Genomic DNA, 22,135 nt, shown 5'->3' on the forward strand with positions numbered 1-22,135 from the left:
ACATGGTGAGACTTGTAAGGGACGGAGCGCTATTTGCCTAGTGGAGCGTAGATTTTCTAAGAATACTGTAGTCTGCAGACTCCATATACAGAGCCCCTAAGTGCAAGAACAGCAGAACCCCCCCCCCCCCCCACAAAAGACCCCGTTTTGGACATTATATCCCTGCCAAGCCTGTGGATGCTAAATGTGGTTTAAACACACTGTGGAACTCAGAACGGAGGGGGGGGGGGGAGGGGTGAATTTGGATTTGGGAGCGCAGAATTTTTAAAATTTCTTTTGGGGGCTAACAGCCACTTTTTCAGAGGCTTTGTACTACCAGTAATGTGGAATACAATTCCGTTAACAGATGACGGACCTGAGTGGGGAATTGCTTTTTTTGTGGATTGAGTTGAAGCTTTTATTTTTTTATCAGATAGATTTTTATTATCCGCAAAGAATAAACAATCAGAATATTTCTCATGGCAATGTTTCATTAAACATTTACAGATAACTTTTTCCCCCCCGACCCAGAGCCCCCCCACCCTGCCCAACCCGAGACCTCAGCCAGAGCCACCCCACTTCCCATCATCATACAACCATTTGAATAAACATCCGTTATATTTCCATTGAATACTAGGTTCCCTATATTCTCATTTATCATCCTAATTCAAGTCCATCCACGGTTGCCACAGCTTGTGGAAGATGTCCAGCTTATTCCTTTTGGTGTAGATACTTTTCTCCAAAGTAAGTATATGCTCCGCTTGCTTAAGAAAGTCTCTTCTGGTTGGAGGTTCCTCTCTAATCCAAAATTTGGCGATCAATTTCCTAGCAATGAATAACAATCGTGCAATAGCTATTTTAAACATGTTGTCCGTAACAATTTCCTCCACATATCCCAATATGCAAGTCAGTGGAACCCTAGGGACAGAACATCCATACACCAGTTCAATACGATTTAAAACAACTATCCAGAAGGAGGACAGTCTAGGGCACTGCCACATCATATGCAATATCCCCGCCTGGGATTGTGAGCACCGAGGGCAGTCCGAGTTCTGCCTAAGCCCAGCCTTGAACAACCTGTCAGGGGTTCTATAGGCCCTATGGATTACGAATAACTGTGATAGCCTGCCTGGTTCACCCATTGATATCTTGGGCACATATTCTAGGACCGACTCCCATCTATCATTGTCAATTATTCCCAATTCAGCTTCCCATTTCCCTTTGGCTCGGATGGGATATTTTTCCAGGAAAGAAAAAAGTAGAAACCCATATATTTCTGAAATCGCCCCCTTCGTGCAGCTATTCTTAAGGATATAGTCGATCATGAGATCAATCTGTACCACTATGGCTCCCCTTTTATTCTGTGCCTGATAAGCATGAGAGATACGATTATACTGGAACAATTCAGACCGTGGCAACTGAAATTCTTCCTGCAACTCCTCAAATGTTTTAAGTCTGCCCTGACTTATCAGCTGCCCCAGCCATTTAATACCTGCTGCAGACCAAAAATGAAAACCCTCCCTCTGCCTAAATTCCGGTAGATAAATGTTGTCCCAAATAGGCGAGAATCTGGTGAACCCACTCACTTCCCTAATGAGTTTGACTTTTTCCCATACTCTGTGAATTAATTTGATAGTGCACCCATGTGAACCCATTTTTTTGAATTGTCCTCCCTCCAAACTGTCACTCAAAACGTCTGCCTGTAGTAAGAACCTCAAGCTATTAGGTATTTGCACACTCCCTGCCTCCTCCCCCCATCCTTTGAGATGTTGACACTGTGCTGCTAAGAAGTATAGCCATGGATTAGGAAGTGCAAGACCCCCCTCTGTTTTGGCCCTCTGAAGTATCTCCTGTTTAAACCTAGGACTCTTTCCTCCCCATATTAATTCCCCAAACAAAGACCTAATCTTACGGAATCTGCATTGTGTAATCCAAATGGGAGAGTTATGTAGCACGTACAACAACTGTGGCATTACAATCATCTTTAAGAGGTTCACCCTACCAACCACCGATAAATGTAATTTGTTCCATGCCGCAATCTTGGTACGAATTTTCTGCATTAATGGACTTAAATTCAGTTCCTCAAAGGTAGTTAGAGGAAGAGCAATCTGAATACCCAAATATTTGAATTTTTGAACAATCTTTAATTTTGTGGTTATCGCCCTCTCTCCACTGCCCATACTGTCCCCCTCAATCAACAACATACAAGACTTATCCCAGTTTATTGTGAGACCCGAAAACCGACCAAACTCCTCAATCAAAGCAACCGCATTGCACAGGGACCTTTCAGAATCCTCCAGGAACAACAAAATATCGTCAGCATATAATGCAATTTTGTCTTCCCTCCTACCATAGATGTAACCTCTAACCTCCTGAGCACCTCTTATTTTAGCCGCTAACGGCTCCACGGCCAGAGCGAAGAGCAACGGGGACAGCGGACACCCCTGTCTGGTACCCCTAAACAGCGGGAAACTCTCTGACAAATTATTATTAACTCTAATTTTTGCCATTGGGAACGAGTACAGCAACTTAACCCAGGAGATGAATTTTGGACCAAACCCCAGGCGATCCAGTACCGACCACAAGTAACTCCACTCCACACAATCAAAGGCCTTGTGGGCATCTAAAGACACCACAACTCTTTTTCCGGCATTGTCTGCAGGAATTTGCATATTTAAAAATAGCCTTCTCAAGTTAATTGCCGTGGATTTATTGGGCATAAAGCCAGGCTGGTCTGGGTGAATCAATTTATCGATCACTTGGGTCAGCCTGTTCGCCAGGGCCTTCGCCAAAATCTTTATGTCAGCCGTTAGAAGTGAAATTGGTCTATACGACTCCGGCTGTTGAGGATCTTTATCAGCTTTAGGAATAACCACCACGATGGCCTCTCTCATTGATGGGGGCAGCACTCCCCTCTCCAACGACTCAGAGAACACTCGCTCCAATTTGGGCATTAACTCTGCATTAAGAATTTTATAAACCTCTACTGGGATACCGTCCGTCCCCGGAGCCTTGCCCCCCGCCATATTCGCCAAAGCCGCCTTCAATTCTTCCTCCCCAAGCGGTCTATCCATCCACTCCCTTTCCTCTCTACCTAGTCTGGGTAAGTCAACCTCTTTCAGATATCTATTCATTTCCTCAGGACTTTTATCCACCCTAGAGGAATATAATTTACTATAAAATCTCCGAAAAACGTCTAAAATTTCCCCCCCCTGAGTAACCGTTTTACCTTCCTCTGTTCTTATGGAGTATACATGTGAAGAATCCCGCTGCGCAGAAACCACCACCGAGAGCAAATGTCCCACCTTCTCTCCCTCAGAATAAAATGTTTCCTTTTGAAAGGCTCTCAACCTATCTGCCCTACGCATATGGAGTTCATCGACCGCTACCTGAGCCGCCCTCATACGAAGTTGTGCTTCTCTTGAATTCTGAGAGGCCAGTGTCTCTTCCGCCACCCTCAGTTCCTCCATCACTGCATTGTCTTGAATTTTAGACTTAGTTTTATGTCTCGAGATGTCCCGGAATAAAATTCCTCTCAGGTATGCCTTCATGGTGTCCCACACTACAAGATTCCCCGCACTCCCTTCATTTATCCTGAAAAACTCCCCGAGTTCAGTTCCCACCTGTTCCATATCCAAATACTGTAGCCAGGAGGGGTGAAATTTCCATCCCAACCCCGTCAGACCACTCTTCCCAGTCATTTGTACAGAGACCAGTACTGGGCTATGGTCCGATATTACTCTAGGCCTATACTCCACCTCATGTATTAGATTATTCACCCCCCCATTTCCCAAAGCCACATCAATGCGAGATAAAGATCCGTATGTTGCTGAATAACATGAGTAGGCATATGTCCTAGGATTACGCACCCGCCACAAATCTATCCATCCTATTTCTCTTAGATAATTTCCAAAAGGAGTAGAGTTCCCTTCACTTCTCAACTCTGCATGTCTACCCTTGTCCCAGTGATCATTAGATATATTGTTCACATCCCCCACTATAAGGAGGGGCACCCCATCCCACCTACCCGTAATTTCCAGAATCTCCTGTATCTTTTTCTTGGAATATGGTGGTGGAATATAAATTGACACAATACAAATTAACCTGTTAAATATCTTGCATACTAAAAACACAAATTGGCCGTCTTTATCGGTGGTTACCTCAATCTCTTCAAACGGAACACTAACGTGTATCAAAATTGACACACCTCTGGCATAATTTGAGAACGTTGAGTGATACGCCTTTCTCACCCATCTCTTCTGTAGAATAGCAACCTTTTCCTTCACTAGGTGAGTTTCCTGCAGACATATCACTGAAGGCCTCTGTTTCAGTACATATTGGAAAATAGCTGTTCTTTTAGTAGCATTTGCAAGGCCCCTAACATTCCAACTTAGGATTTTAACCTCCCCACCCATTATAGCTTATAGAAACAATGAATGAGTTCAAGCTCCCTAAGGTCTCAACCCCAACTCCCACCCCCTCCCTCCTCCCCCCCCCCATCCCCAATTCCCAACTGAAATAACTCTCCATCTCTCCCCTCTCTTAAGCCCACCCAACTCCTCTCTACTCTTAGAATATCAAAATAAACTCTCCCTCTCAATTTGAGATCTGGGAACGCTGTTTCACAGCCTAACGATAAAAACTCTGCGTTCCTTCAGCTCCCCCGCCCACCATAGCCAAAATGCAAATTTCGTTGCGCCGCCGAACACAACCTGATGATATCAATATACCATAAAGTCACAGTATAAGTACCAGTTAACTATCAAACCAAACATAACAGTGAAGGGTTAACAATTGCCTCAGTAGCACTTAAATCAGTTTCAGCGGGTCTGCCCCGTTTTGACATGCTTAGTATTGAGATCCAGCCATTGTGACGCCTCCTCTGGATTTTGGAAAAAATGCACCCGATCCAGAGCCACCACCCTTAATTTTGCTGGGTAAATCATTGAATAACGGACATCTAAGTCTCGCAACCTCCTCTTGACCTCTCCAAACTTCATCCGAAGCTTTTGGACCGCCGCAGAGTAATCCGGATAAAGGGAGACCCGATTACCATCAATGGTCAGCTCATCACAATTCCTGGCTTTCCTCAACAAAATGTCTCGGTCCTGATAGTTCAGAATTTTAGCCAAGATAACTCTTGGGGCCGAGCCGGGGGGGAGGGGTCTGGTGGGCACACGGTGCGCTCTTTCAACGGCAAACATCTTAGTAAGGCCATCTCCACCCACAGCGTTTTTTAGCCATGCCTCAATATAAGCCGTGGGGTTGCTCCCTTCCGCCTTTTCTGGGACCCCCACAATCCTTAGGTTGTTCCTGCGGGATCGGTTTTCAAGGTCATCAGTCTTAAACTCCAGATCAGCAATACGTTGAATATACTTTTTTTCCCTGTTTAACAATTCACCAATCCGATCTTCTGCACTCCCAACCCTTTCTTCCACCTCTTCCACTCTCTTTTCAACTTTACGCATAGCAGAGTTTAAAGCGACCATCTCTCCCTTTAATTCATCCGCTCGTAGGTTTAGAGCCCCCAGGGCAGACTTACAGTACATCACCACTGAAAATATGTCCTTCAGAGTCGGCTCCTCCATTTCTGGCATGTCAGACTGTGCAGGCAGAACAGCTCCTGCGGCCCTTGTAGGAGATCCCTGGTCTGACCCACTGCACTGTAGCTGAGCCCCTCCTTCCTGCTGATCTCCGGGGGCACCAGCTGCTCCAGACTCCACACTTCCAGCCTCTGACTGTAGATTTACAGCCTCCTCTGACCTGGCAAATCGCTCCAACTTAGCAATCACATCCATCTTCCTCTGATAAGCAGCGCTTGCCCTCGCCGCCTCCTCTGCAGTCTCAGCGCCATCTTGGGCCTGTGAGCTTCCCGCAGCTGTCAGCTCCTTCTGTCTCCTGCGTGTCATCCTCAGATAAGATTCCGTTCCTTCGGGTCACACCTCGCTCCCCGAGACTATGTGCACTCCTGAGAGTATGATTTGCGCTCGGCGGCGCCTCTAAGGGGTTAATACAGAGATAATGAAGCGGGAGAGCTCTGTTGCACGTCTGTTCACATCGCCTGCTAGGCCACGCCCCGAGTTGAAGCTTTTAGGCTATGCGCACACGTTGCGGATTTGGCTGCGGATCCGCAGCGGATTGGCCGCTGTGGATTCACAGTTGTTTTTCATGTGGTTTATAGTACCAAGTAAACCTATGGGAAACAAAATCCGCAGTGCTCATGGTGTGGAAAATACCGCGCAGAAACGCTGCTTTGTATTTTCCGCAGCATGTCAATTCTTTGTGCGGATTCCGCAGCGGTTTACCCCTGCTCCATAATAGGAATCCGCTCAAAACCCGCAGGAAATCAGCGGTAAATCCGCAGGTAAAATGCAGTGCGTTTTACCTGCAGATTTTGAAAAAATGGAGCGGAAAAATCTGCACACGAATCCACAACGTGTTGCACATAGCCTTATTGGGAACATTTTACATAACTTTTGAGATCACAAGGGCAGAGTGATATTTCAGCTCCTCCTGCGTGATCGTGCTGTGATGCTGTGATCGGTCAGTCTGACCGATCACAGCGATCTGAGTGCAGGGACCAATGACATGGGTCCACGCACCTCTTCCCATGCCGGACAACTCTCACTGACAGCTGTCAGCACTGGACTGTCACTGCAAGTTTACACGCAATGACAGTTCAAAGTCATGAATGGCCATAGCACGTCATAGTGCAGGAATTGACACCCACTCATGACCTGCTATGTCCATCATTTGACGTAAAGTGGTTAAGCGCATGGAGGGCAGGTAAACAGATGATACTGGGGACCAGACTCATAGGAAAATGTTGGAAGGGTAAAATGGGAACAGTTAGATAAGTTAGATAAGTGAGGTGAGGTGATAGACCAGTCTAAAGAAATTTGTTTTTAGGGCACACTTTAAATTTGTGGGTATTGGGATATATTTAAATTATTCTACTGTCTAAGGGAAAGTGTGGGTCCATCATACTGTGTGTGGAAAGGTTTGGGCCATACTGTGTGAAGGGGATTGTGTGCTTTATCATATTTTGCATGGGGGAGTGTCGAGGCAGCAGACTGTGTGAAGGGTGGTTGTAGGGGCATGATACCATGTTTTTGGATAACTGTGGAGGCATACTGTGTGTGGAGACAGAGGGGATATAATACTGTTTGGGGGTAACAGGGGACATCATACTATGGGCGTGGAGCTGTTGATGAAGGTACATCTATATTTATCACATACACTTGGGCTGAACAACAGGAGCAATATAATTTACTGCTTTTAATAAACTAGATAAAAAGCTGCAAATTATATGGTTTTGATTAGGTGATACTAGTACAGTGAGAGCCCACAGTCTGCATGGAGGCATGTGTGGTACAGTGTGTGCCCTCGCTCTGTATGGAGGCATGTGTGGTACAGTGAGCACCCACAGTCTGTATGGAGGCATGTGTGGCACAGTGAGCGTCCACAGTCTGTATGGAGGCATGTGTGGTACAGTGAGCACCCACAGTCTGTATGGAGGCATGTGTGGTACAGTGAGCGCCTACAGTCTGTATGGAGGCATGTGGTACAGTCAGTGTCCACAGTCTGTATGGAGGCATGTGTGGTACAGTGTGTGCCCTCGCTCTGTATGGAGGCATGTGTGGTACAGTGAGCGCCCACAGTCTGTATGGAGGCATGTGTGGTACAGTGAGCACCCACAGTCTGTATGGAGGCATGTGTGGTACAGTGAGCACCCACAGTCTGTATGGAGGCATGTGTGGTACAGTGAGCGCCCACAGTCTGTATGGAGGCATGTGGTACAGTCAGTGTCCACAGTCTGTATGGAGGCATGTGTGGTACAGTGAGCGCCCACAGTCTGTATGGAGGCATGTGTGGTACAGTGAGCGCCCACAGTCTGTATGGAGGCATGTGTGGTACAGTGTGTGCCCTCGCTCTGTATGGAGGCATGTGTGGTACAGTGAGTGCCCACAGTCTGTATGGAGGCATGTGTCGTACAGTGAGCGCCCACAGTCTGTATGGAGGCATGTGTGGTACAGTGAGCACCCACAGTCTGTATGGAGGCATGTGTGGTACAGTGAGCGCCCACAGTCTGTATGGAGGTATGTGTGGTACGGTGAGCGCCCACACTCTGTATGGAGGTATGTGTGGTACAGTGAGCGCCCACAGTCTGTATGGAGGCATGTGTTGTACAGTGAGCGCCCACAGTCTGTATGGAGGCATGTGTGGTACAGTGAGCGCCCACAGTCTGTATGGAGGCATGTGTGGTACAGTGTGTGCCCTCAGTCTGTATGGAGGCATGTGTTTACAGTGTGCACCCACACTCTGTATGGAGGCATGTGGTACAGTGCCCATAGTCTGTATGGAGGCATGTGTGGTACAGTGAGTGCCCACAGTCTGTATGGAGTCATGTGTGGTACAGTGAGCGCCCACAGTCTGTATGGAGGCATGTGTTGTACAGTGAGCACCCACAGTCTCTATGGAGGTATGTGTGGTACGGTGAGCGCCCACAGTCTGTATGGAGGCATGTGTGGTACGGTGAGCGCCCACAGTCTGTATGGAGGCATGTATGGTACAGTGAGCGCCCACAGTCTGTATGGAGGTATGTGTGGTACGGTGAGCGCCCACAGTCTGTATGGAGGCATGTGTGGTACAGTGAGCGCCCACAGTCTGTATGGAGGCATGTATGGTACAGTGAGCGCCCACAGTCTGTATGGAGGCATGTGTGGTACAGTGAGCGCCCACAGTCTGTATGGAGGCATGTATGGTACAGTGAGCGCCCACAGTCTGTATGGAGGTATGTGTGGTACGGTGAGCGCCCCCAGTCTGTATGGAGGCATGTATGGTACAGTGAGCGCCCACAGTCTCTATGGAGGTATGTGTTGTACAGTGAGCACCCACAGTCTGTATGGAGGCATGTGTTGTACAGTGAGCACCCACAGTCTGTATGGAGTCATGTGTGGTACAGTGAGCGCCCACAGTCTGTATGGAGGCATGTGTTGTACAGTGAGCACCCACAGTCTCTATGGAGGTATGTGTGGTACGGTGAGCGCCCACAGTCTGTATGGAGGCATGTGTGGTACGGTGAGCGCCCACAGTCTGTATGGAGGTATGTGTGGTACGGTGAGCGCCCACAGTCTGTATGGAGGCATGTGTGGTACGGTGAGCGCCCACAGTCTGTATGGAGGCATGTATGGTACGGTGAGCGCCCACAGTCTGTATGGAGGCATGTGTGGTACAGTGAGCGCCCACATTCTGTATGGAGGCATGTATGGTACAGTGAGCGCCCACAGTCTGTATGGAGGTATGTGTGGTACAGTGAGCACCCACAGTCTGTATGGAGGCATGTGTGGTACAGTGAGCGCCCACAGTCTGTATGGAGGCATGTGTGGTACAGTGAGCGCCCACAGTCTGTATGGAGGCATGTGTTGTACAGTGAGCACCCACAGTCTCTATGGAGGTATGTGTGGTACGGTGAGCGCCCACAGTCTGTATGGAGGCATGTGTGGTACAGTGAGCGCCCACAGTCTGTATGGAGGCATGTGTGGTACGGTGAGCGCCCACAGTCTGTATGGAGGCATGTGTGGTACGGTGAGCGCCCACAGTCTGTATGGAGGTATGTGTGGTACGGTGAGCGCCCACAGTCTGTATGGAGGCATGTGTTGTACAGTGAGCACCCACAGTCTCTATGGAGGTATGTGTGGTACGGTGAGCGCCCACAGTCTGTATGGAGGCATGTGTGGTACGGTGAGCGCCCACAGTCTGTATGGAGGTATGTGTGGTACGGTGAGCGCCCACAGTCTGTATGGAGGCATGTGTGGTACGGTGAGCGCCCACAGTCTGTATGGAGGCATGTATGGTACGGTGAGCGCCCACAGTCTGTATGGAGGCATGTGTGGTACAGTGAGCGCCCACATTCTGTATGGAGGCATGTATGGTACAGTGAGCGCCCACAGTCTGTATGGAGGTATGTGTGGTACAGTGAGCGCCCACAGTCTGTATGGAGGCATGTGTGGTACAGTGAGCACCCACAGTCTGTATGGAGGCATGTGTGGTACAGTGAGCGCCCACAGTCTGTATGGAGGCATGTGGTACAGTCAGTGTCCACAGTCTGTATGGAGGCATGTGTGGTACGGTGAGCGCCCACAGTCTGTATGGAGGCATGTGTGGTACAGTGAGCGCCCACAGTCTGTATGGAGGCATGTATGGTACAGTGAGCGCCGACAGTCTGTATGGAGGCATGTGTGGTACAGTGAGCGCCCACAGTCTGTATGGAGGCATGTGTGGTACGGTGAGCGCCCACAGTCTGTATGGAGGCATGTGTGGTACGGTGAGCACCCACAGTCTGTATGGAGGCATGTGTGGCACAGTGAGCGCCCACAGTCTGTATGGAGGCATGTGTGGTACGGTGAGCGCCCACAGTCTGTATGGAGGTATGTGTGGTACGGTGAGCGCCCACAGTCTGTATGGAGGCATGTGTGGTACGGTGAGCGCCCACAGTCTGTATGGAGGCATGTGTGGCACAGTGAGCGCCCACAGTCTGTATGGAGGTATGTGTGGTACAGTGAGCGCCCACAGTCTGTATGGAGGCATGTATGGTACAGTGAGCGCCCACAGTCTGTATGGAGGCATGTGTGGTACGGTGAGCGCCCACAGTCTGTATGGAGGTATGTATGGTACAGTGAGCGCCCACAGTCTGTATGGAGGCATGTGTGGCACAGTGAGCGCCCACAGTCTCTATGGAGGTATGTATGGTACAGTGAGCGCCCACAGTCTCTATGGAGGTATGTGTGGTACAGTGAGCGCCCACAGTCTGTATGGAGGTATGTGTGGTACGGTGAGCGCCCACAGTCTGTATGGAGGCATGTGTGGTACGGTGAGCGCCCACAGTCTCTATGGAGGCATGTGTGGTACAGTGAGCGCCCACAGTCTCTATGGAGGTATGTATGGTACAGTGAGCGCCCACAGTCTCTATGGAGGTATGTGTGGCACAGTGAGCGCCCACAGTCTCTATGGAGGTATGTGTGGTACAGTGAGCGCCCACAGTCTGTATGGAGGCATGTGTGGCACAGTGAGCGCCCACAGTCTCTATGGAGGCATGTGTGGCACAGTGAGCGCCCACAGTCTCTATGGAGGCATGTGTGGTACAGTGAGCGCCCACAGTCTGTATGGAGGTATGTGTGGTACGGTGAGCGCCCACAGTCTGTATGGAGGTATGTGTGGTACGGTGAGCGCCCACAGTCTGTATGGAGGCATGTGTGGTACGGTGAGCGCCCACAGTCTGTATGGAGGTATGTGTGGTACGGTGAGCGCCCACAGTCTCTATGGAGGCATGTGTGGCACAGTGAGCGCCCACAGTCTCTATGGAGGTATGTGTGGTACAGTGAGCGCCCACAGTCTGTATGGAGGTATGTGTGGTACGGTGAGCGCCCACAGTCTGTATGGAGGCATGTGTGGTACGGTGAGCGCCCACAGTCTCTATGGAGGCATGTGTGGTACAGTGAGCGCCCACAGTCTCTATGGAGGTATGTGTGGTACGGTGAGCGCCCACAGTCTCTATGGAGGCATGTGTGGTACAGTGAGCGCCCACAGTCTCTATGGAGGCATGTGTGGTACGGTGAGCGCCCACAGTCTCTATGGAGGTATGTATGGTACAGTGAGCGCCCACAGTCTCTATGGAGGTATGTATGGTACAGTGAGCGCCCACAGTCTCTATGGAGGTATGTGTGGCACAGTGAGCGCCCACAGTCTCTATGGAGGTATGTATGGTACAGTGAGCGCCCACAGTCTCTATGGAGGTATGTGTGGTACAGTGAGCGCCCACAGTCTGTATGGAGGCATGTGTGGCACAGTGAGCGCCCACAGTCTCTATGGAGGCATGTGTGGCACAGTGAGCGCCCACAGTCTCTATGGAGGCATGTGTGGTGTGTGTGTCTGTCCCTTGCAGCTGTGTGTCTGGGAAGGTGTGGGCTGCAGTCCCCGCCTCTGCCTCTACCTTTCCTTGCACCTGTCCATGCTGAGCATTAGGAGGACCTCCTGCATCCCGATCACTCCTGCTTCTCCGGCATCCGAGGACCGGACCCTCTGCTCTGCGCTGCCTCCATCCAGACGTGCCCAGGTGCCATCCCTCCCTACCATGTCCCCAGGGTGCAGTCGGGGCAGCCCGCAGAGAGCTGTGGATTATGGTGCCCATGGCTGTGAGTGACAGTACATGTGAATGGGCCAGCACTGGGGAGCAGACACTTTGCACATTGTGAACAGAGGTGTGAAGAAGAAACCCTGAGCTCCAGCTTCATTACCTTATGTCAACTGGGCCCCTATATAAAGTGCCCGCACAGAGAGCTCGGCAGCCGCCTGCCCGCCCGGCATCCCAGTATCTGCACCGGCGCCCGGTGCCCGCACAGGGACCCTCCAGGACTGCGCCCCGGCGCACACATGGCTCCACTGCTCGAGGTGGGCAACTATCTGGCCGGGCTGGACGCCCTGGGACAAGTGGGCGCTCATTTCCTGCTGCCTCCTCCTGCCAGGGACACCCCCCTGTTATACAACGACCCCCTGGGACAACCTGAGCGCCTTTCCCGCAGCGCTCCATCAGACCTGGCGCATCTCCAGGGCATCCTGCGCCGCCGCCAGCTCTACTGCCGGACGGGCTTCCACCTCCAGATCCTCCCGGATGGCACTGTGCAGGGCACCCGGCAAGACCACAGCCGCTTCGGTAGGTGTCCGCGGTGCGCTCCGTGCGGAGGAAGGGCATGACAGGGTGCGGAGGAAGGGCATGACAGGGTGCGGAGGAAGGGCATGACAGGGTGCGGAGGAAGGGCATGACAGGGTGCGGAGGAAGGGCATGACAGGGTGCGGAGGAAGGGCATGACAGGGTGCGGAGGAAGGGCATGACAGGGTGCGGAGGAAGGGCATGACAGGGTGCGGAGGAAGGGCATGACAGGGTGCGGAGGAAGGGCATGACAGGGTGCGGAGGAAGGGCATGACAGGGTGCGGAGGAAGGGCACGACAGGGTGCGGAGGAAGGGCATGACAGGGTGCGGAGGAAGGGCATGACAGGGTGCGGAGGCTTCCCCAACCCCAACCTGTTCTGTATAGGAACGTCTCCTGGCTGCTGACATTATGGCTGCACACCTGCTGACAATGCCGGGTATACCGCACTTCAGAACGGCTCTCCTAACTGCATTCACTCTGCAAGAACTCTGGGGACTGGGGTTATCACACATTCATGTACCACGTTTTAATTCTGCACATATATCTCTATGCCGCACTCTAGGGTTGTGCACCTACCTCTATACAACTTTCTAGGGTTGCACACCTACCTGTATGCCACACTAGAGGACTGCACATCTACCTCTATGGTACACTCTAGGGTTGGCCATCTATCTGTATTCCACAATTTAGGACTTCACACCTACTTGTATTCCGCATTCTAGAACTGCACACTTACCTGTATGCCGCCCTATAGGGTTGCACGCTTACTTGTACACCGCATTCTAGAACTGCACACCTAACTCTATACCACACTCTATGGTTGTGCACCTACCTGTATGCCGCACTCTAGTACTGGTCACCTCTATACAACATTCTAGGGTTGTGCACCTACCTGTATGCCACACTTTAGGACTTCACACCTACTTTTTTGCCGCAGTCTAGTATTGTGCACCTACCTCTATTCAACATTCCAGGGTTGCACACCTACCTGTATGCCGCACTATAGGACTGCACATTTACCTCTATGCTGCACTCTACGGTTCTGCACCTACCTCTATGCCACACTCTATGGTTGTGCACCTACCTCTATGCCACACTCTATGGTTGTGCACCTACCTCTATACAAAATTCTAGGGTTACACACCTACCTGTATGCCACACCATAGGACTGCACATCTACCTCTATGCTACACTCTAGGGTTTCCCATCTACCTGTATGTCGCAGTTTAGGACTTCACACCTACTTGCATTCCGCATTCTAGAACCGCACACTTACCTGTATGCCGCCCTATAGGGTTGCACGCTTACTTGTACACCGCATTCTAGAACTGCACACCTACCTCTATACCACATTCTATGGTTGTGCACCTACCTGTATGCCGCACTCTAGGTCACTATAGCACTGCACACTAGAATTGCACACCTGCCTGTATACTGCACACTAGAACTGCGCACCTGCCTGTATACTGCAGTCTAGAACTGCACACCTGCCTGTATACTGCAGTCTAGAACTGCACACCTGCCTGTATACTGCACTCTAGGTCACTATAGCACTGCACACTAGAATTGCACACCTGCCTGTATACTGCACACTAGAACTGCGCACCTGCCTGTATACTGCAGTCTAGAACTGCACACCTGCCTGTATACTGCAGTCTAGAACTGCACACCTGCCTGTATACTGCACTCTAGGTCACTATAGCACTGCACACCTGCCTGTATGCTGCACTCTAGAACTGCACACCTGTCTGTATACTGCAGTCTAGAACTGCACACCTGCCTGTATACTGCAGTCTAGAACTGCACACCTGCCTGTATACTGCAGTCTAGAACTGCGCACCTGCCTGTATACTGCAGTCTAGAACTGCGCACCTGCCTGTATACTGCAGTCTAGAACTGCACACCTGCCTGTATACTGCAGTCTAGAACTGCACACCTGCCTGTATACTGCACTCTAGGTCACTATAGCACTGCACACTAGAATTGCACACCTGCCTGTATGCCTCACTCTAGGTCACTATAGCACTGCACACCTGCCTGTATGCTGCACTCTAGAACTGCACACCTGTCTGTATGCCTCACTCTAGGTCACTATAGCACTGCACACCTGCCTGTATGCTGCACTCTAGAACTGCACACCTGTCTGTATGCCTCACTCTAGGTCACTATAGCACTGCACACCTGCCTGTATGCTGCACTCTAGAACTGCACACCTGTCTGTATGCCTCACTCTAGGTCACTATAGCACTGCACACTAGAATTGCGCACCTGCCTTTCTGCAGCGTCTATTTTCAAGCTTGCATACCCAACTGCATAACACACTTCCGATTTGCCCACCTACCTGTATAACACAATGCAGAGCTGCACACTTATCTTTATGCAGTGTCTAACACCTCTGCGGATCACACACCTGTTTACTGTTCATCAGATTTGCACATCTGCCTACTGCATATGCAGCGTACAATACACATTCGGATTGCTCAGCTCCCGGTATACGGCACAACAGACTGCACTCCTGCTCATATTCAGTGTATATCGCCCTATCGGACCCCCACCGTGCTGATTACACTTTATTTGATCACATACCGGTTTGCTTTACATCAGGATTGTACATCTATTTGTATGCAGTAGACTACATTTTGCAATATCTTTTAGGTGGTACGCAGAAACTGTATATTGACTTAGGGTAATTTAGTGGCTGGTCAATATAAAGACCACCATGCAGCTACATACAAGTATTGCAGGCACTAGGAGCATCTGATAATAGACATAAAATGTGTTCTGCACATGTAAAAGTGACATAAACCAAATAATTCTGTAGATATTATCATATACACAACTTTTATATTCAATATTCTCTATTATTGTAATAACGAAACAATAAAAAATGTAATAATAGTATTTCTATGCTTATTAACTTGATACATTTACCTAAAAGTCTGGTCGGAGCACAAGCATAGGATGTAATTGCTTATCTGACAGGAAGAGTGAATAATGATCAGGGTATTTATTCAATGTTCTTTTTATCTGAACAAACCAACTATTGTTGATAGGCGCTTTCCCCCCCTTTTATTGATTTAGCTGCTGTATAACTGATTAAAATGTTTTCCGTCACTTTCCCATAGCCAAGACAATAAATATCAATTATTCTTAACTCTTTTGATGCCTGACATCAAATAGACGAGGTTGTCGACTGAAGGGTTAATTAATCTTCCGAACTATAATAATCCCAAAGGGGAGGAAATTCATTTCTAAATGAATGGTGGTGCCAGGCTGTCACTGTGGGCAGGCCCAGGTATGAGAAGCAAGCAAAGTGTCGTACGGTCTGTGAACAGGGATATTCTGCGAATTACCTGAAGTTTGAGATAGAGATCAAACATGCGTTGTTCTTTTATATCCCTCTCCTTTATGCCGCCCCTATTCTCATCGGAGCCTCCTCTGATGTGGTCTCTCGCCTGGTTGACTCACCTGCTTGTTGTTTTTTTTTTTTCGTTTTTTTTTTAAGTCTTGCTTTGAAAAAGATAGCATTAAAAAAGACAAAATACCACCATCCTCTACTGAAAACTAGGCAAAAGAAAGAAAAAAGAAAAAGGCAAGAATCATAGATGACCCAAAAAACATGATTTGTGCATATCACATGCTTTCTGGAAAGCTCAGACTAACCACTAGACATTATTATTATTATTTACACTGACATTTATATCAGACATATTATTTAATAGTTAGGCTGCACACTGAAGAGCAGCTGAAAATTAGAGTTGAGTGAATATGTTCTGAATTTGCCATATTTGTGCTATATCAGTACCCTATTTGTGCCGAATTTATGTTTGATGACCGGTTCCGAACATATTTGGTAATTTCTGCTCCCATTGACTCCAATGACGTTCGGCGATTATTGCAAATACAATATTTGCCGCCGATCGTCATTTTGAAAAATTTGCTCAACTCTACTGGAAATGACTTTATAGCTCGAACATCTTGTAACCTAGATCAGGTGCAGGACTTATCAGACATAAAATGGTTAAAATCCAGCACTGTACCCATAAAAAAACAAATATTGACGCACACTAAAAATAAATGAAAAAGACGCTTAGTCATTTTAGGGCTAATCTAGGTTCTTAGAGTAGATCTGAAATGAAGAAGCAACTTTTTCATATTTTTTTTAGAGTATTTCTACATTGCTCTGGTTTTATGAAGGTTGCAATGCTGGATATTTTTTTTTCATTTTTTGATACATTTAATTTGAAATCTATCCACGCAAAGGAAGAGGCCATTTCGATTGATTGCAATGTACAGTCTTGATTAAAGTGATACATCATTGAGGAAATACATTGGCAGAACGATAGATGTGACATTTCCAATTAATGGAACCCAGCACAACACACAGATTGTGACTGATGGTTTATTGTGTTTGGGCATATTAATGAAAGATGCTCCAACAGATCCTTTAAATCACTGATTTATACATTTTATTTTCTGACAGGTATTCTTGAGTTCATCAGTGTGGCCATTGGTCTCGTCAGCATTAGGGGGGTGGACAGCGGTCTGTACCTAGGAATGAATGATAAAGGAGAACTCTTTGGATCGGTAAGTTTGGCAACCTTCGTGGTTCTTTTAGAATCAATCAATTAATCAATCTACTAAAAAATGTGTCCTTTTATAGTAAATTTCCATCTACCTCTATGGTACACACTAGGGTTGCCCATGTACCTGTATTCCGCACTTTAGGACTTCACACCTACTTGTATTGACACATATAGACACAAAGGATTTCACAACTTCAAAGGTTTTCATTATTTTGACTCGCTTGTTAGTGCTGGTATCATAGCATGATGTTATTGAACTGGTACTAATGAAGTTTTACAATACGTAGTTTATTCTGAAAGGGTGATTATGTTTAATTTTTTATATTTTTTGGGGGGGCTGAAATTAAAAGATCTAAAATTGGCTATAATTGTTCCATTTTCCGGATAAAACAGCCCTGGTACTTTTAAAATTGTAGCATCATACTTCATAAGTCTCATTTTGTGGCAGAAGTTTAATTATTACTCATACAGCTTCATGGAACTAATCAAAGAAACATTCATCAACAAAAACTTCTGTAAGATATTAATTTTTTTTGTCTTATTTTAAGGAAAAGTTGACTTCTGAATGCATTTTCAGAGAACAGTTTGAAGAAAATTGGTATAACACCTACTCCTCAAACTTATACAAACATGGTGACTCTGGGAGGCGATACTTTGTAGCACTTAACAAAGACGGTACACCAAGAGATGGAGCCAGGGCTAAGAGGCATCAAAAATTCACACATTTTCTGCCCAGACCTGTGGATCCAGAAAAAGTGCCTGAACTTTATAAGGAACTGAATGGATATAGTTGAGAATGTTGACAGCCTATCCACTTGCTATTTCGATACAGCTTTTTCGCGAGGGAAAAGTGAAGACAGTTCTGTGACAAGACAATGGTCTCTAATAGCCATCGGTGACAATGACCGTAGAATGCTAGCGATCATAGTCAGGACCACCTACTCCAGGGAAGTGGTCAATGTAACTGGTGGATAAAGCAGAGAGCCAAGACACAATTGCTGCTTATCTATTGAATTGGACCATCTGATTGGCGCTGATGACACCTCCATACCTCTAATGCAGAAGAACTGATAGGACGTGGCAATGTGCCCGCTCAAGTCGGAATGCAAATGTATACAAAGATGGATCTGCAGTAATGTACCTCCCTACAGACTTCTCTCTCTGTCTTGATAAAGATGCAATTTTCAACCTGTGGACTTAGTATGCATATATCTAAAAATATATATTTATTTTTTATACTTATTTATTTAAAATTCTATTTTTTACCGATGCGTTCGTTGACGGGTCTTGGTTCTTTGACCATGAGCTAAACTCGCATTTTAACAGCTGACTATGAAATTCCAAATTTCTGACAACTCTGTGAAAAGTCATGATTTTTGACAATGAAAACAATAGTTTATCTGATCAGGACACCTTGGGTATTGACAACAAAGGGAGGTATTGGAATCCTGCCATGTATATGAATGCCTTAAAATTGTAACAAACCAAATGTCCATTTTCCAAGGTATTAAACGTTGCGATGAAAGAGCTGGTATTGTTTTGTTTTTTGGCGTTTCTCTTAGCCTTGGTATCTACATCTGTTGACATTAAACATATCCTAAATGACTTTTAATACAGCTGGAGATCTTGCTACCTGCTTCCATTCATTGTGGTTTGTCATTCCAGCCAATGCTAAAGAACATTATTTTTTTAATATCTTTCGGAAGATAAGGCTGTGACTTGGCAGCACATTCGCTAGATTGTCATGTGCTTTGTTTTGGCAACTGTATCAAGTGAAAGGAACTCAACAAGTTTCCTTTTAAGTAATGCAGGGAGATAGCAAAGCTGCCAAAATGGGCCCATACAGGTATTAAAATTTCGTATTGCAGTCATGAGAATGGATGAACGTGAGAAAAGGTGCTAGGACTTACCTATCGTATGTAATAAAGACCTTTTATATACATGATGGGATTGGTTAGGAGTCTTGGTGGCTTCTGCAGCATATTAAGTCTCAAGAAAGAAGGAAACTTAATATGTAACACTGAAATTTGAAGGTTTTGTAATGTCTATTACTTGGTCCCTTCATTGTCATGATGGCTGTAAGTCCCAGCTCAATGATTTCTCCCACCCCAACCACTGACCGGTTCTATATTCGAGATGGTAAAAACACATTTTTAATTTTATATTTTAAAGTTATAATTTATCAGCGTATTAGATCTAGACCCCTTACACTCCTGAATTACATTAATCAATACTGAAATTAAAGAAATATTATAATTTCAGAGGCAGAACAGACCATTGATGGTTGCTTGGTGCAACAAGTCGAAACATTACCGTCAAGCCCCTGTAGGTTGGTAGTCATGTTAGCAAATTCTATTGGTAGCTACCTGGGCACCTCCAGCTTTGAGTTGTGAGAATAGAATATCACACAGGTTTGGGAAATAGAATCTCAAAAAAGAGAAATGATGTTCACTAAATGGGCATTGAAATATTGGCCTGATTGGTCTGAAGCTCCTGTATTCCCACAGCTCTGAATAGCTGCAGATAGGCAATAATGGAACTGAAGAATCTTTCTAAGTCAAATCTATATTTATTTGTAAAACAACTGTATCAGTAGGTAACCAATCACCGGGGTTGTCCTTTGAGGAAAAAAAAAATACCACCTATTCACAGGATGGGTAATTGATAGATCTGTGGACATCTGATCACTGGGACCCCACTGTTTGCTTGAATGAGGGTATTCCCCTGAACAAAGTACATTTTAATTAATAGATATTGGAATAATAATAATTTCCACAATTGGATGTGTTTAAATAAATGTTCCTGTGCTGGGATAATCTTATAAATGTGTCCCTGCTGTGTACTGTGTAATGGCTGTGTCTGACCGTGCAGGGACGCGGTCTGATGATACCACAGCTCCTGGGCAGGGGAGGAAGCAAAAGAGTATACAGACATTTCAGCACGGCATCGCAAAGGATTGTTTTTATGAGGCAAAACATTTCACTGCCTATTTTTAAGCAATGTTTTACCAGAAAGAAGGAATTAGCTGTAATCCCACGCTCTCCTGTCTCTACACTTTTGCTTCCCCCCCTGCCCAGGGCTGTGGTATGACCAGTTCCTGTACGGTCAGACACAGCCATTACGCAGTACACAGCAGGGGCACAGTTATAAGATTATTTCAGCACAGGAAAAAAATGTAACATCTAATTGTGGAATTTATTATTATTTAAAGATCTATTGTGTAAAATGTTGATTGAAACTAACTTTGTTCGTGGGGAAACCTCTTTTAAGCACCATTTTGTTTGTTTCTATGGGATTGCCAAGCTCTGTGCTCAACTTTTTCCAGAAGCTCCGTAATAATAATAAATGAAATAATGGATCAAAGATCAAGCATGCGCATTGCCGATCCATTCTAAAGAGGATAAAAGTGCCCAGGTTTGGCGATCAGTGGGAATCCCAGGGGTCAGACCCACACTAATCTATAACATCACCTATTCACTCTTAATTTCTAAAAGGCGTCTGTAGGATTAAATAAAAGTTTGTAAGGATATCTAAAACATTATCCACCTACCTCCACAGAATATTGGCAATTTACAGTAATGTGCTAATATGGACACCACTCTTCACTGACAAATTTTCAACTTTGTTGTTTAGTGTTGTGCTAACGAAAGAAAACCTACCTGAAAAGTCACCATGCTAGGGCTCATACTCACTTGCGCGAAACTCGGATGAGTCTCGCACGGCAATATCCGGCACTGCACCTGGCACAGAGGAGCGGAGCATGCGGCTGCATGTATTCCTATGCGGCCGCACGCTCCGATCTGAGTGCCGGCAGTAGCGCCGGGTATTAACATGCGAGACTCATCCGAGTTTCGCGCAAGTGAGTATCAGCCCTTAGAGAACATGAAGGAGTAGGATCCGTATTAACAGGAAGGAGTACAACTTGCCTACATTATTGCCAATGAGGGAGTACTACCTGTGTTTATGTGATTTACAGGATGAAAAGGGGAGGAAGTACTATCTGTGTCTACATAATTTACAGACAAGAATATATTGATTCAGCAACACAATCCAAGTACAAGTAGGGGAGGCTACAAATACAGAAAAAAAAAATCTTGAGTTTTACATTAAAAGGAGTCTGTCATCTCCAAAACACCTTTTAGACTCTTTATACAGTAGAGTGATATAGGGGACTTCTCCCATCAGTGGTGTAACTAGAGTCCGATGGGGCCCGGTGAAAGATTTCTACATCTTAGTGTGTGTAATACATTTATACATACAGTTGAAGCTAGAAGTTTACATACACTATATAAAAAGACACACATGCATGTTTTTCTCAATATCTGACAAGAAATCAGAATAAACCTTTTGTTTTAGGTCAATGAGAATTACCATAATTATTAATATTTGCTAAATGCCAGAATAATAAGAGAGAATGTTTTAAGGCATTTTTATTACTTACTGCAAAGTCAAAAGTATACATAAATTTCATTAGTATTTGGTACCATTGCCCTTAAACTGAATGACTTGGGTCAAACGTTTGGGATATCCTTCCACAAGCTTCTCACAATTGTTGGTCGGAATTTGGGCCCATTCCTCCTGACACTACTGGTGTAAGTGATCCAGGTTTGTAGATCGCCTTGCTCGCACCTGCCTTTTCAGCTTTGCCCATAAAGACCCATTTCCACCCAAGCTTTAACTTCCTGACTGATGTCTTAAGATATTGCTTCAGTAATGCCACATAATCTTCTTTTCTCATGATGCCATCTATTTTGTGAAGTGCACCAGTCTCTTCTGCAGCAAAACAACCCTACAACATGATGCTGCCAACCCGTGTTTCACAGTTGGGATGGTGTTCTGGTGGTCTATGATGTCACTGGT

At 46.5% G+C, this 22,135-nt stretch overlaps 1 protein-coding gene across 1 annotated transcript; it reads left to right on the forward strand.

Moving 5' to 3' along the window:
• The first annotated feature begins 12,034 nt into the window (after window positions 1–12,034).
• Window positions 12,035–18,619, forward strand: FGF20 (fibroblast growth factor 20). The gene is made up of 3 exons (XM_069745776.1): window positions 12,035–12,691; window positions 17,173–17,276; window positions 17,824–18,619. The coding sequence occupies exons 1-3, from the start codon at window positions 12,412–12,414 to the stop codon at window positions 18,067–18,069; spliced, it is 630 nt and encodes a 209-aa protein (XP_069601877.1). The 5' UTR covers window positions 12,035–12,411; the 3' UTR covers window positions 18,070–18,619.
• The last annotated feature ends 3,516 nt before the right edge of the window (window positions 18,620–22,135 follow it).

Source organism: Ranitomeya imitator, chromosome 1, assembly GCF_032444005.1.
Source record: "Ranitomeya imitator isolate aRanImi1 chromosome 1, aRanImi1.pri, whole genome shotgun sequence".
Lineage (NCBI taxonomy): Eukaryota > Metazoa > Chordata > Amphibia > Anura > Dendrobatidae > Ranitomeya > Ranitomeya imitator.